Genomic DNA, 15,298 nt, shown 5'->3' with positions numbered 1-15,298 from the left:
GGACCAGACAATGATGTCGTCTACATATACCCGCACCCCCTCGATGCCCTCCATCATTTGCTCCATTATTTGGTGGAACACCTCCGAGGCTGAGATGATGCCAAACGGCGTCCGGTTGTAACAATACCGGCCAAATGGGGTGTTAAAGGTGCAGACCTTCCGACTGGATGCGGCAAGTTGAATCTGCCAGAACCCCTTGGATGCATCCAACTTTGTGAAAAATTTGGCGCGAGCCATCTCACAGGTGAGCTCTTCGCGCTTTGGGATCGGGTAGTGTTCCCTCATAATGTTACGGTTCAAATCTTTGGGGTCGATGCAAATGCGTAGTTCCCCTGATGGTTTCTTAACACACACCATGGAGATGACCCAGTCAGTGGGTTCCGTTCCCTTAGAAATGAAGTCCTGGTCCTAGAGGTGCTGCAGCTGCTGCTTGAGGCGGTCCTTGAGGGGCGCCGGGACCCGGTGAGGTGCGTGAGCCACAAGCGTGGCAATTGGTTTTAAAAGAATTTTATACGTGTATGGGAGTGTGCCCATGCCCTCGAAGACGCTGTGGTATCGAGTAATGATGTCCTGCAGTTGTGTCTGAAAGTCGGCGTCCGGCGATGCTGAAGCCTCAGTGGGTGACATGGAGTGAACCCTTTGGACGAGGTTTAGGATCTTGCCGCCTGAGCACCGAGCAGGGAAGCTTTAGTGGACCCTACAATCTCGAAGGGCAGGGTGGCCTTTAAGGAATGGTGCGACACCACAAGCTGGTATGAGCCCCTGGCAGCAATGGCATTGCCATTGTAGTCGAGAAGCTGGCAGGCGGATGGAAGGATTGTCGTCTTGACGTGGAGGCTGTCCAGGTCAGACTGCGAAATGAGGTTGTCTGAAACACCAGTGTCCAGCCTGAATCGGATGCGAGATTTGTTGACCGTAAGGGTGGCAAACCACTCGTTGTCCGGATCAATGCTCATCACTGGGAAGGGCTTGGCCTTTTTTTTTGAAGCATCGTATTCTTGATGATGATGCCCACCCGGAATGAGGATTTGAGATCCTCGGTGTCAGGGTCTGGAACCAAGTCGGAGTCGGAATCTGTAACTGGTTGTTGAACGGACCGGACATTCCTGCTCTGCTGCTGGGAGCGACGGGAGGCAGGTAGTTGAGCAGACCTGTACAGGGCTGCGTAGTGCCTAAGCTTGCCACACTGGAGGCAGCGTTGAGATTTCGCGGGACATTGCCGCTTTAGGTGGGAGGAGTAATCACAATAAACATCCCAACCAATCAACACCCTTTTCTCTTGCGGTGTAAATTGTTAATGTTTGAAATTTGCCATTCTTGTGTTTGTTCTGATGAGTGCAAGAAGAAAAGTTTTGACAACATGGGCGGGATTCTTCCCTACCCGGCGGGGCGGGTGGTCCCGGCGCCGAGGAGTGGCGTGAACCACTCTGGAGTGGGGCCGCCCGGAAGGTGCGGAATCCTCATGGGCTAGGCCGGCACTGGCGCCATGCCAACTGGCATGGAAGGGCCTCCGCCGGCCGACACGAGTTGCCGCAGGCGCGGGAGCGCCAGCGTGTGCTGCTGTCATCCCAGCGCATGCGCGGGGGGGTTCGTCTCCGCACTGGCCATGGCGGAGGTCCATAGCAGCCGGTGCGGAGGGAGAGTTCCCCCATGGCACAGACCCGCCCGCGGATCGGTGGGCCCCGATCGCGGGTCAGGCAACTGTGGGGGCACTCCCCGGGGCCAGATCCCCCCGTGCCCCCCTGAGGACCCCGGAGGCCGCCCGCAGAGCCAGGTCCCGCCGGTAAGTACCAGGTCTAATTTACTCCGACGGGACCGCCCTAAAACGGGCGGACACTCGGCCCATCGCGGCGCGATTCCCGCCCCCGCCAAAACCCAGGGCCAGAGAATTCGGCAGCCGGCGGGAGCAGGATTCACGCCACCCACCGGCGATTCTCCAGCCCGGTGGGAGGGTCTCTCCTTTCAACAATATTCAGCTTCTAAGGATCATACCCAAATAGGGGAACCAACATCTTTAAAAGGGGGCAAATTAAAATCTTGCAGATGAACAGAAGGATAAGAATAATCTGCAAGACCTTTGATTCATATGAAGGAAGGTGTTCACATTCTCAAAATAATTCTTAAATGGGATTCTACATATTAATATCTTGTAATCTTTAGTTCTTCAAAAAGCTGCTTACGAGGTAGGCTTTAGCGAAGAATAATTGAACCATTGCCCCTCACCAACAATTTGCTGGCTGACATTTGTTTTTTTTTCAATATCAGGGTGTGGGTATGACTGGCAAGGCTGGCGTATATTGCTCGTGCGTAACTACCCTTGAGAAGGCAGTGGTGCAGTTCATGCGGTGTGGGTATACCCGCAGTGCTCCAAAGGGAGTATTCCAGGATTTTGTCCCAATGACAATGGAGGAAGGGCGATATATTTCCAAGTGAGGATGATGAGTGGCGTGGAGGGGAACTTGCAGGTGGTAATACTCCCACCTACCTTCTGTCCCTGGTTGTTCTAGGTCATGAGGTCACAGGTTTGGGTGGTGATGGATTCGCAAATGTTCAATATTTTTCAACATGTATCAGTTTTTAAATATTAATTTAAAAATCAGATGTGTTGTATGTGGGAATTTCAGATCGATTGTATTGTTTTTATTTTGTGCAGAAAGGGTTAAAATCCTGAGGTAGTGTGTGTTTGACAGCTGCAGTAGTGTTTTTTTTAAATCCTGGTTTACCAGGCAAGCAGACACTTTGGTTACAAAGGCTCTATTCCATCTATTCTATTCCATAATTAAAGCATCGTAAAAGTTGGGCAAACATACTTTTGTTTAAATGAATCAGGTTCCCTGGGAGTAGATAATTAGAGACATTGGCTAGAATTCTCCGGTCGTTGCGATTCACTTTTCCCGTTGGCAGCGCATCCCAGCCCGTGGGTTTTCCAGCAGCGGGGGGTGGTTACAATGGGAAATTCCATTGACATTAAACGGGAATATTGAATTCCAAGAAACACGCGGCTGGAGGGCCGGAGAATCCAGTCCATTGTGTTTAGCTTTAGTAAGATGATGTAATTAATGGTAAGAGCCAGGGGCTCAAGCAGTCAGCTGTTGAGTTTCAGTTTAGTTAAAGATTGGACATACCAGCAGTTTCTCTCAAAGCAGTTTAGTTACAAAGATTTTGCCTGCCAACAAAACAGCAGTTTCTAGAAAGGCTGACAGGTTAAACAGTAGTTTGACACAGGCAAGTTGTTTTCCTGAATTATCTCTCTTTCAAAACAGTCTATCCAAGACATTAATTTACACCACGTATTCCTGAGTTGGCTGATTACATTTAAAAGTGCATTTTGACCTGAGATGGTTTTTGCTTGAGTGGCGATAAAAGATAGCAGTTAGGATTTAATATTTCACTGCCTTTGTTAAGCATTGTTTAACCGGTAATTGTTTAACATTGTTATGTTAGTTTTAAGACTGTGTGTTAATAACTAATTTTGTTTTAATATATCATATCCCTGTGCATGGATATCACTCCTGGAGCAAGTAACCTTTCCTCACAGTTTTACAAATTAAAATAAAATAGAGGTTTCTGTCTCGTATCCTAGCCACTGTTGGGGTTTGATCTAGGATCATAATACAGCGAAAAGCTCCAAATAGTCACATTGGTAATCAAGATTTCACTGTTGGAAAGATATTCTTTATTTATTCCTTAGTTCCTCCAGAACTAGACACACCCTCAGTTAATAGAATTTACAGTGCAGAAGGAGGCCATTCAGCCCATCGAGTCTGCACTGGCCCTTGGAAAGAGCACCCTACCCAAGCCCATACCTCCACCCTATCCCAACACCTCCACCCTACCCCCGTAACCCCACCAACTATTTTTGGACACTAAGGGCAATTTAGCTTAGCCAATCCACCTGGCCTGCACATCTTTGGACCGTGGGAGGAAGCCGGAGCACCCGGAGGAAACCCACGCAGACGCGGGGAGAACGTGCAGACTCCGCACAGACAGCGACCCAAGCCGGGAATCGAACCTGGGACCCTGGAGCTGTGAAGCGACTGTGCTAAACACTGTGCTACCGTGCTGCCCTAAGTTGTTCCAACACTGGCATCTGAAATGAAATGAAATGAAAATCGCTTATTGTCACGAGTAGGCTTCAGATGAAGTTACTGCGAAAAGTCCCTAGTCGCCACATTCCGGTGCCTGTTTGGGGAGGCTGTTACGGGAATTGAACCGTGCTGCTTGGTCTGCTCCTCCCACAGTCCAACACCTGAGTGGTACCCATTCACCATCAACAATTAATCCCCTCCAAGCCACATTCTGAGTGGGAACTATATCGATGTTTCTTCCCTGTCACTGGGTCAACATCCAAGAGCTCTCTCCCGAACAGCACTGCGGGTGTACACACACCACAAGGACTGCAGCTGTTCAAGGAGACGGCTCACCACCACCTTCTCAAAGGCAATTAGGAATGGGAAGTAAACGCTGGCCGAGCCAGCGATGCCCACATCCCGTGAAATAATTTTAAAGTAATTCCTGGTGTAACGTATTCTCCAAGTCTTTTCAGAAGGAGAAGGCTATTCTTAGAATAAGTAAAGCTTACGAACGGTTGGGTTTTTAAAAGGAGTTGATTAAAGTACTCCTCCGATGGTGCTTAGATGCTGAGTTAATAATAAGCATGGTACATCTGAGACAGGGCTAAAAGCAATAGAGTGCAGTTAATGATTTGTGAAAGGATTTAGATCAGTTAAGCAATTAGACAAACAAATGACAAATTAAAGTTAATGCTGAAAATAAATGCATTGCGTAATGATTTAAAGTAACGGGGGCGATTTTCAGACCACATTAGCCGTCAGCGAGAATGACGCCACAGGTGGCAAATCCACCAGGAATCGGAAAACACGATTCCCGCTGGTGAGATCACATCTTCCCATTTTCCACGCCCCTCACTGGTGAGGTAATGAGGTTCATGAAATGAAAAATGAAAATCGCTTATTGTCATGAGTAGGCTTCAAATGAAGTTACGGTGAAAAGCCCCTAGTCGCCACATTCCGGCGCCTGTCCGGGGAGGCTGGTACGGGAGTCGAACCGCGCTGCTGGCCTGCGTTGGTCTGCTGTCAAAGCCAGCGATCTAGCCCAGTGAGCTAAACCAGCCCCTGTGAGCAGAAAGGGTGGGAATCTTATTTAAATACATTTTAATATACTTACTGAACCCCCGCCACATAATCGCCCCCTCTCTGAATATTAAAACCTTGCTGATATGATGTCACGCTGGCGAGGTTTAAGACGGGTTTATAAATGCGTGGATCAATTGAGTGGATCTCTCCAGGGATGCGATGGTAAGCATAGCCCCCCCCCCCCGGGAGGAGAGGAGCACGGCCTGCAGGTACTGTCCCTGGCATTGGATGGCACTGCCCAGTACGAGGGAATGGACCCACCATGGAGGCCCATTGGGGCAGGGTTTGCGTTAAACTTATTGTGTGTGGGGGGGAGGGGGAGGTCTTTAAGATGATGAAAAGGTTTGATCAGGTAAACATAGAGTAGATACCGCTGCCCGCAGGCAAGACTAAAACTAAGGGTCACAAATATAAGATAGTCGCTAAAAAACCAATGGGAAATTCAGGAGGAACTTCCTGCCCCAGTGAATGGTGAAAATGTGCCACTCACTACCACAAGTAGTTGAGATGAATGGCAGAGATGAATTTAGGGGGAAGCGGGATAAGTGGATGAGGAAGAATGGAATAGAAAGATATTCCGATTGGATTAGATGAAGGTTAGGAAGAGACTTCTGCAGAGAATAGACACAAGCATGGATTTGTTGGGCCGAATGGTCTTTATCTGCAGGGTAAATATTTTGTGTAGTAACTCAAGAGTCTGTGAAGCAGAGCACAGAGTGAATGTCCTCACAACTGTAAAGGAAAGTAACGCTAAAATTACATTCCTTAGCCTGGAATGAAGTTGACTGAAGGGGGTGTCTTCACTGAGGTTCACAAGAACAGGTCTTCTGATTTAGTACTCCAGGTAGGACACTTTTTAAAAAATTAATTGACAGGATGTGGGCGTCGCTGGTTAGGCCAGCATTTATTGCCCATCCCTAGTTGCCCTTCAGGAGGTGGTGGTGAGTTGCCTTCTTGAAACACTGCAGTCCTTCAGTTGTAGGTACACCCACAGTGCTGTTAGGGAGGGAGTTCCAGGATGTTGCCCCAGCGACAGTGAAGGAGCAGCGATATATTTCCAAGTCAGGGTAGTGAGTGACTTGGAGGAGAACCTCCAGGTGGTGGGGTTCCCAGGTATCTGCTGCTCTTGTCCTTCTAGGTGGTTGTGGTATGGGTTTGAAAGGTGCTGTCTAAGGAAATTGGTGAATTACTGCAGTGAACTTGTAAATTGCACACACAGCTGCCATTGTTTGTCAGTGGTGGGGGGAATGAATGTTTGTGGAAGGAGGAGCAATCAAGCAGGCTGCTTTGTCCTGGGTGGTTTTGAGCTTCTTGAGTGTTGTTGGAGCAGCACTCATCCAGGCAAGTGGGGAGTATTCTGTTATATTCCTGACTTGTGCCTTGTGGATGGTGGACAGGCTTTGGGGGGGGTCAGGAGGTGAGTTACTGGCCTTTGACCTGCTCTGGTAGCCAGAGTATTAAAATGGCTGGGTCCAGTTCAGTTTCTGATCAATGGTAACCCCCAGTATGTTGATTGTGGGGGATTCAGCGATGGTAATGCCATTGAATGTCAATGGGCGATGGTTAGATCCTCTCTTATAGGAGATAGTAATTGCCTGGCACTTGTGTGGCGCAAATGTAACTTGCCGCTTGTCAGCCCAAGCCTGGATATTGCCCAGGTCTTGCTGAATTTGGACATGAACTGCTTCATCTGTGGTCACGGATGGTGCTGAACATTGTGTAGTCATCCGCAAACATCCCCATTTCTGACGTTATGAAGGGAGGGAGGTCATTGGTGATGCACGCCAGGAGTTCCTATCTGGAATTCAGTAAGAGTTTGGGTGTCCAATTCATAGCCTTTTTTGAATTTCAGTCTTTCCACCCTCACTCTTCTTTTACATGTATGAACGACTGGTAGAGAGGGCCGACATGTACTCAACGCGACGAGGAAGAAATGGGAGGAAGACCGAGGGCTCAAAATAGGGTGTGGACTGCACTGCATAGGGTCAACTCCACCTCCACGTGCGCAAGGCTCAGCCTGACGCAGCTAAAAGCGGTACGTAGAGCCCACGTAACAAGAACCCGAATGAGTAGGTTCTTCCCGGAGGTGGAAGACAGATGCGAACGGAGCCAAGGAGGCCCCGCCAACCACGCCCACATGTTCTGGTCTAGCCCCAGACTTGCTGGGTATTGGACAGCCTTCTTCGAGGCATTGTCCAAAGTGGTAGGGGTGACGGTGGAGCCATGCCTGAGAGTGACGGTCTTCGGGGTATCAGACCAGCCAGATCTCTTCATGGGCAGGAGGGCGGCCGCCCTTGCCTTTGCCTCCCTGATCGCCCGCCGTAGAATCCTGTTTGGCTGGCGGTCAGCAGCACCGCCCAGAGCTGCAGACTGGCTGTCCGACCTATCAGAATCTCTCCAAATGGAGAAAATCAAATTCGCCATCCGGGGGTCAGAAGACGGCTTCTTCAGAACATGGGAGCCATTCACCCAACTGTTCTGGGACCTGTTTGTGGCCCACGAACAAGCAAATGAATAACCAAGTAGCCAAGAGCCAGGGGAAAGCGGCCAAAACATGAGAAAAGAGAAGGAGTGAGGGAAAGACCCGGGGCGTGGGGGTGGGGGTGGACGGACAGTGCAAGAGCGAGTAGCCAAGCACAACAGAAAAGAAAGGAGAACTGCAGGGAGGCGGGGAGGGGGAAGGAGGGCGGGGGAGGAGGGGGGGAAGAAGGAAGGACAGGGGCAAAGAACAATAGAGGGGAACCAGAGAGGGGGAAAGACAAAGGAACTTAAACTGGAAGGAGAGCACGGGAAACGACAATGACCATGACGAACACAGCACGGCAACAGAGAGTAAGAAAGTACAGGAGGAAGGAACGACGGACGGCCGAAGCGGAGGCAAACGCTCAACAACAACAGCGAAAACCAACCGGGAGAAGCAAGTAACATCAGGGGCGCGCCCCCACCCAGATTTATTTTGTATTACTGGTGTTGTATGTACTCTCTTTGTTAAAACGAAACAGAAGAAAAGAAAGGGGGGGCTTCCCTCCCCTGCCAAGACATGTATACATGTATAATGTGATTGTCTCTCCAGTGCCTCGGTATACACACACTTCCCCAGTTTTTACTTTCCCACACATTGACTTTTTATTTACGTGATTTTTCTAATTATATTGTGTTGTTGTTTTTATTTTGTTTTTAATATCTTCTCATTTTTTCTTCTTTGTGTACACCTCTAAATATACTATGTGCGAGAAACCCAATAAAAAAACATTTAAAAAGAAATACTCTTTTTTAAAATGTATTCTTTGAAGGGATGTGTGTGTCACTGGGACGGCCAGCATTTGTTACCCATCCCTAAATGTCCTTGAACGGAGTGACGTGCTGCACAGGGCAGTAAAGAGTCAACACATTGCTGTGGATCTGGAGTCACGTGGGGCTGGTTTAGCACACTGGGCTAAATCGCTGGCTTTGAAAGCAGACCAAGGCAGGCGAGCAGCATGGTTCAATTCCTGTACCAGCCTCCCTGAACAGGCGCCAGAATGGGGCTTTTCACAGTAACTTCATTGAAGCCTACTCATGACAATAAGCGATTTTCATTTCATTTCACATGTCGGCCAGGCCAGGTAAGGATGGCAGATTCCCTCCCCTAACAGGCAATAATGAGTTTTTACAACAAGCAATGGCAGGTGGCAGGGTCACCATTACTGAGACTAGTTTATCAATTCCAGATTTATCAATCTAATTTAAATGGTGGGATTTGAACTCTTGCTCCCCTGGATGGCACGGTGGCACAGTGGTTAGCACTGCTGCCTCACAGCGGCTGGGACCCGGGTTCAATTCCAGCCTCGTGTGGGGATTGAACATTCTCCCCATGTCTGCGTGGGTTTCCTCCGGGTGCTCCGGTTTCCTCCCACAGTCCAAACATGTGCAGGTTAGGTGGATTGGCCAGGCTAAATTTCCCCCTAGCGTCCAAATGGTTAGGTGGGGTTGCTGGGTTAGGATCGGGTCGGGGCATGTGCCTAGGTAGGGTCCTCTTTCCAAAAAGGGTCGGTGCAGACTTGATGGGCCGAATGGCCTCCTTCCGCACTGTAGAGGTTCTATGATTCTATTCTAAGTATTAGCCTGGGTCTCTGGATTACTACTCCACTGACATTTCCAGTACCACCATTGATTTATAGAATCAATCTATGGACTGTCGCTTCACAGCTCCAGGGTCCCAGGTTCGGCTTAGGTCACTATCTGTGCGGACTCCGCACGTTCTCCCCATGTCTGCGTGGGTTTCCTCCGGGTGCTCCGGTTTCCTCCCACAGTCCAAAGATGTGCAGGCTAGGTGGATTGGCCATGCTAAATTGCCCGTAGTGTCCTAAAAAGTAAGGTTAAGGGGGGGGGGGGGTTGTTGGGTTACGGGTATAGGGTGGATACGTGGGTTTGAGTAGGGTGATCATTGCTCGGCACAACATCGAGGGCCGAAGGGCCTGTTCTGTGCTGTACTGTTCTATGTTCTATGCGTGGATTTCCTCCGGATGCTCCGGTTTCCTCCCATAAGTCCTGAAAGACATGCTGTTAGGTAATTTGGACATTCTGAATTCTCCCTCTGTGTACCTGAACGCAGTGTGGAAACTAGGGGCTTTGCACAGTAACCTCATTGCAGTGTTAATGTAAGCCAACTTGTGACAATAAAGATTATTATTATTATCTCTTACTCCGAATGATTGAAGTTCTGCACATTCAACTGTGAAGACAACAAAAGGCATGAAAGAGGTTAATAATAAACGTGGCCACTTACCACCCCCACAGGGAATGCCAAAACTGCCATCAGCCAGTCTCGAAGAGCAATCAGCTTCCTGAGCTGCCTCTGCTGCTCTTGGTCATTCGTGCCTTGAGTGAGGAGACTGGAGAGATCGGTCAGTACGCAGATCCCAAAGAAAATGGTCTGTATCACCTGTTGAGCAAATGACACGAGGTAATTTTCTGCTGACACACAGAGGAGGGACCTTTAACCTTGGCCAATAGTGTAACACGAGCAAGGACTGATCCATTGGAGCCAGCACAAATGACAACTGAGAGAGGTTTGTTTGTTCAATATCGCTCCAAGTCAACATTACCCAGTAGCACAATGATATTAGCAAAACACGACTCAGGCAAAATGGTTCTTGTAGCGAGCAGGGTCAAACTTGTGAAGCTATCAGCTGGGTTTATTGAATCTTCAGTCTAACACTGCATTTATGGGGAAAGACTCCACTGCTGTAGTCCCGGGATTCTCCGGCTGTGCCCGACCGGCGACCGGAGAATCCCGCCCGAGGCCAATGTACATTTTCACTGTCCGTGTCCCGACAGTGGCTATCTTGCGACAGGAGGGGCGGGAGAATCCAGCCCAATCAGTAGGACCAAGAATCATAGGTAGGTTCTGATGTAACAGTGGGCGAATGCACTGTGTGATTAGGAAAATGAATGGGATGCTAGCACTCATTCGCAAGGGGAATGCAATATTTAAGTCTGAAAGTTTTGCCACAGTTGTACAGAGTGATGGTGAGGCCCCCTCTGGAGTACTGGGTGCAGTTTTGATCTTCTTACTTAAGAAAGGGTGTAACAGTTTTAAAAGCAGTTGAGAGACGGTTCACTTGACTGGTTCTTGGGATGAAGGAGTTATGACATGAGGAAAGGTTTGGACTGTGTTCCAGGTTCTAATCTAAACATCCTCTCAGCATCCACCCTGTCAGGTCCCCTCAGGATATTAGGGCTGGGATTCTCCGACCCCCCCCCCCACCCCCGGCCGGGTTGGAGAATCCTCGGGGGAGAGACGCGAATCCCACCCCGCCGCCCCGCCGCCGGCTGCCCTATTCCCCGGCGCCGTATTTTGTGGGCCGCCGGGATTTCCGCCACGCCGGTCGAATTCGTTGTCCAGTTTTGTCCAGTCCTGGCGGCGTGAATGACTCACCTCACGTTCGACGGGACCTGGCAGGTAAGTGTGCGGGGGCGGTCCTTGGGGGGGGGGGGGGGGGGGGGAGGGGGGGGGCGCAGGGGGATCCGACCCCGGGGGGGGGACCCCGGTGGCCTGGCCTGCGATCGGACCTACCAATCCTGCGGGCGGGCTGTTTCCGTGGGGGCCTTCTTTCCTCCGCGCCGGGCCCCTGTAGGGCTCCACCACATTGCCTGGGGGCAGCATGGAGAAGCGAACCCCCGCGCATGCGCGGAAATACGCCAGCCGGCCTGTGCGTGCGCGGAAATACGCCGGCTGGTAGGCACATGCACAAGATCACGCTGGCCGTTCCGCGCTTGCACAAAACTCGCACCGGCCCTTCGCCGCCAGCTGGAGTTAGGCGAACCACTCCAGCGTCAACCTAGCCCCTGAAAATTTGGAGAATTCCTCACCTTCGGGGGCTGTTGTTGCTGGAGCGGTTGATCCCGGTTTTCCCGCCGCCATGGGGACTCAGTCCCCAGAAGGGAGAATCCCACCCATGATGTTTCAGTAAGATCACCGCTCTTTCTTCTAAACTCCAATGGATCCAGGCCCAACCTGTGCAATTTTTCCTCTTAAGATAAACTGCCACACCCCAGGGCTCAGTCAAAGGAACCTTTACTGAACTGCGTTGAATGCATTTATATGCTTTCTTAAGTAAAGAGTAAAGAGACCAAAATTGTACACTGTACTCCTGGTGTGATCTTACTAACTGTAGCAAAACATCCCTACATTCATGTTCCATTCCCCTTGCTATAAATGACGACATTCCTAATCACTTGCTGTATCTTCGTACCAACCTTTCCTAATTCATGTACCAGGACACCCAGATGCTCTCTGAAATATCATGAGCGAACACTCCTGTGAAGCAAAATGTTTGACTCCATGACGGGTGCTACATAAATGCAAGGTGTTGTTTACGGCCACAAAGCAGCAGGGAACTGGCGGGTGTTCCAATACCAGTTGAGTGTTGCAAGGTGCTGTCTTTTCTAGGCTGGGCCCTGATACGAGGTTCTCCATCCTGCTGAGCAGAATAGGAAGATTACCTTCACCTTCCTGCAGACTGTCCCCGTCACTAATATCTGTTCCCATTCATATGCGCTGGACGCTTCAGTCTGTGTAGGTTTCCTGCCCAACTGAATCCTGCTTCCAGCTGAATTGTGTCCCGCAGAGATTGTAACTGATTGAGTCATGGGATTGTTGGAACCAACAATTCTACGGACACGTGCTTGTAGGATTAGAATAGCGGTTTTAATGTGCTCACAACAGAGCCAGCCGGTTAGCCATTGAACTTTCGGTGAACTGGCCGGCTGACCATGTGGCACTGATCTTTATACAGCAGCTCCAGGGGGAGGAGTCCTGGGCGGAACCAAGGGAGAAGCCCAGTACAATTCTCGAGCATTCCCAGAGCTACTCCCCCTGGTGGTCAGGTAGTGCAACTGCACTTACAATATAGACACATGTACAGATTATAATCCGGTGTGTATCACATTCACCACAGGAATCACTAAACCCCAGGAGGCCGTTCGGCCCATCGTATCGGTGTTGGCACTGCTGGAGAGCGATCCAGTCATTCCCGATCCTCAAGTCTATCCCTACAGCCCTGAAAGTGTTTTCCCTCAAGTCTACATCCATTTGAAATGATTTATTTTTCACACTTCCACCGTCCTCATTACGCAGTGAGATCCAGGGCACTTGCTGCATGAAAATTGTTTTTCCTCACATTCCCCCCTGTAACACTTGCCTTAGTTCTTGCTAGCATCAGCTAATGGGAACAGCTTATTTTCGCCTACCTTAGCTAAACCTGTCATCATCTCTATCCGATCTCCCCTCTATCGCCTTTGCTCCAAGGAGAATTAAACTGTGAAACACCTGACAAGAAGAAGTTCAAAGTTAAAATGGAATTTTACCTGTAGTAAAAGCAAAATGGCAACCGGGCCCCTCAAACTATCCAGAGAGGGTTTACAGAGAGGTGTATTCACAGTCTGTGTATGAAGCTATCCAGGTTTTGGAACTGCAGTGTGACATGTTTACATGGGACTCTGACGTTCCATCTAACCCCTACCCAGAGGATCAAGTGCTCTACTTAGAGACACATGGTGGACATAATAATAACAGCAGCTTATATCGGTAAAGCAATTTTAACACAGAAAACAATTCCAAAATAATAATAATCTTTATTCATGTCACATGTAGGCTTACATTAACACTGCAGTGAAGTTACTGTGACTAGTTACCCGAAGTAGTCGCCACATTCCGGCGTCTGTGCGGCTACGCTGAGGGAGAATTCAGAATGTCCAATCCACCTAACAAGGCACATCTTTTGGGAATTGTGTGAGGAAACCGGAGCACCCGGAGGAAACCCACGCAGACACAGGAATAACGTGCAGGCAGTGACCCAAGCTGGGAATCGAACACGGGTCCCTGGCGCTGTGAACCCTCTGTGCTAAACACTGCGACTTCACCATTCACAGGAGCATTATAAAACAACGTGTAACACTGTAAAAACCGGCATGAGAGCCACGGGAATGACCCACTAGATTTCCCCGTGGGCCGCACGGAATATGAGTTCCCCCACTGATGGGCAGAAGCCATCAGCTGGGGCTCATCGAATCAACCCTTTAAAGCTGGATCGGATTGGGACTGGCATGGTCGGTAGTACCAGTTGGAACCAACGTGCTGTTTGCCGCATTGCGGCCTTGTTTTTTGGTTAGAAATAAACCTCTGTTTGAATCACCTTTTCTTGGATCTCCTCAGCTTTGATAGGCACTGAGCCACATGAAAATGAAATGAAATGAAAGTCGCTTATTGTCGTGGGTAGGCTTCAATGAAGTTACTGTGAAAAGCTCCTAGTCGCCACATTCCGGTGCCTGTTCGGGAGGCTGGTACGGGAATCGAACCGTGCTGCTGGCCCGCTTGGTCTGCTTTCAAAGCCAGCGATTTAGCCACATAAGGAGATACCAGGTCAGCTGACCAACAGTTCAATCAAAAAGCTAAACTTTAAGGAACGTCTTAAATGAGGAAATGAGGAGAGCGGGTAAGAGGAATGGAGAGGGGGCTATACGAGTGAAAAGCCCCTAGTCGCCACATTCCCGCGCCTGTTCGGGGAGGCTGTTACAGGAATCGAACCGTGCTGCTGACTTGCCTTGGTCTGCTTTCAAAGCCAGCGATTAGCCCTGTGAGCTAAACCAGCCCCTGTTTAGCCAGAAGAGGTCAGAATTAGAGGAGCCCAGATACCTTGGAGGGTTTGGGGGGCTGGAGAAATAACAGGGACAGGTAGGGGCGAGACCATGGGGGAATTGGAAAATAAGGATGAGAATTGTAAAATCAAGGTGTTGAGTGACTGTGAGCCAATGTAGATCAGCGAGCACAGGGGCAATAGGCAAACAGGACCTACTGCGAGTTAAGACACGGGCAGTAGAGATTTGGACGAATTAAAGTTTACCGGGGGTGGAATGTTAGAGACCAGCCACAGAGGGCAAGGTATGTGAAAAGTTCTTTTGCAGGGGTCCATCACCTGCTGGTCTCTCCCTCAGTGAAATAGCCCATCCACATCCTCTATAGCCACATTGATGGAACCATCAATTCACGAGACACGTGCTTTTAGATATGAACAGTGGTTTTAATCTACTTGCTACAGAGCCAGCCGGTTACCCGTTGAACTCTCGATGAACTCAGGCTGGCTCTGGACACGGTTATTTATACAGCAGTCTAGGGGGAGGAGTCATGGGCGGAGCCAAGGGTGGAGCCCTGTACAAACTCCTGAGCATTCCCAGAGCTACTCCCCCTAGTGGTCGGATAACGCTACTGCGCTATTGGTAAATACTGTGTGAATTACTAAGTGACATTCACCACACACATTAACCTCTGGAACACCAGTACTGGCGAGCAGCAGTGGGATACCTGCTCTCTGGATTGGCCTTGCTTTGAAAATTGAAGTGAGAGACATTGTCCAAACCATTGTGCTCACTGCAGTTCCAAAATACACTGAAGTTACACAGTGCGAAAATTAGCTGATAAATTCCCTGAGTTAGACAGCAGTAAAAGCAAATGCGCTTGAATGCATTTGATATTTTTATTGTAATGTTTGCACAGGGCAATTTCAATGTTTGAATAACAGGTTCCTAACCAAATATCTAAATCGCAGCTTTCCCTCCAACATTAATCAGTCCACCATTTTGCCTTGTGAAACTCTTGAATC

At 49.4% G+C, this 15,298-nt stretch overlaps 1 protein-coding gene across 3 annotated transcripts in view; it reads right to left on the bottom strand.

The window, feature by feature from the left end:
* aig1 (androgen-induced 1 (H. sapiens)) overlaps positions 1-15,298 on the bottom strand; it is a 222,206-nt gene that overhangs the window by 108,582 nt on the left and 98,326 nt on the right. For 2 of the 3 annotated variants that reach the window (XM_038816755.1, XM_038816748.1), the window contains exon 2: positions 9,925-10,080. In XM_038816755.1, the coding sequence (XP_038672683.1) occupies positions 9,925-10,080 (156 nt within the window). Of the gene's footprint in view, positions 1-9,924; positions 10,081-12,890; positions 12,945-15,298 lie in introns of those variants that run through there. The other variant, XM_038816764.1, reaches the window with a different exon arrangement.

This window comes from Scyliorhinus canicula, chromosome 1 (genome assembly GCF_902713615.1).
Source record: "Scyliorhinus canicula chromosome 1, sScyCan1.1, whole genome shotgun sequence".
NCBI lineage: Eukaryota > Metazoa > Chordata > Chondrichthyes > Carcharhiniformes > Scyliorhinidae > Scyliorhinus > Scyliorhinus canicula.
This window is presented reverse-complemented; position numbering and strand designations above follow the sequence as displayed.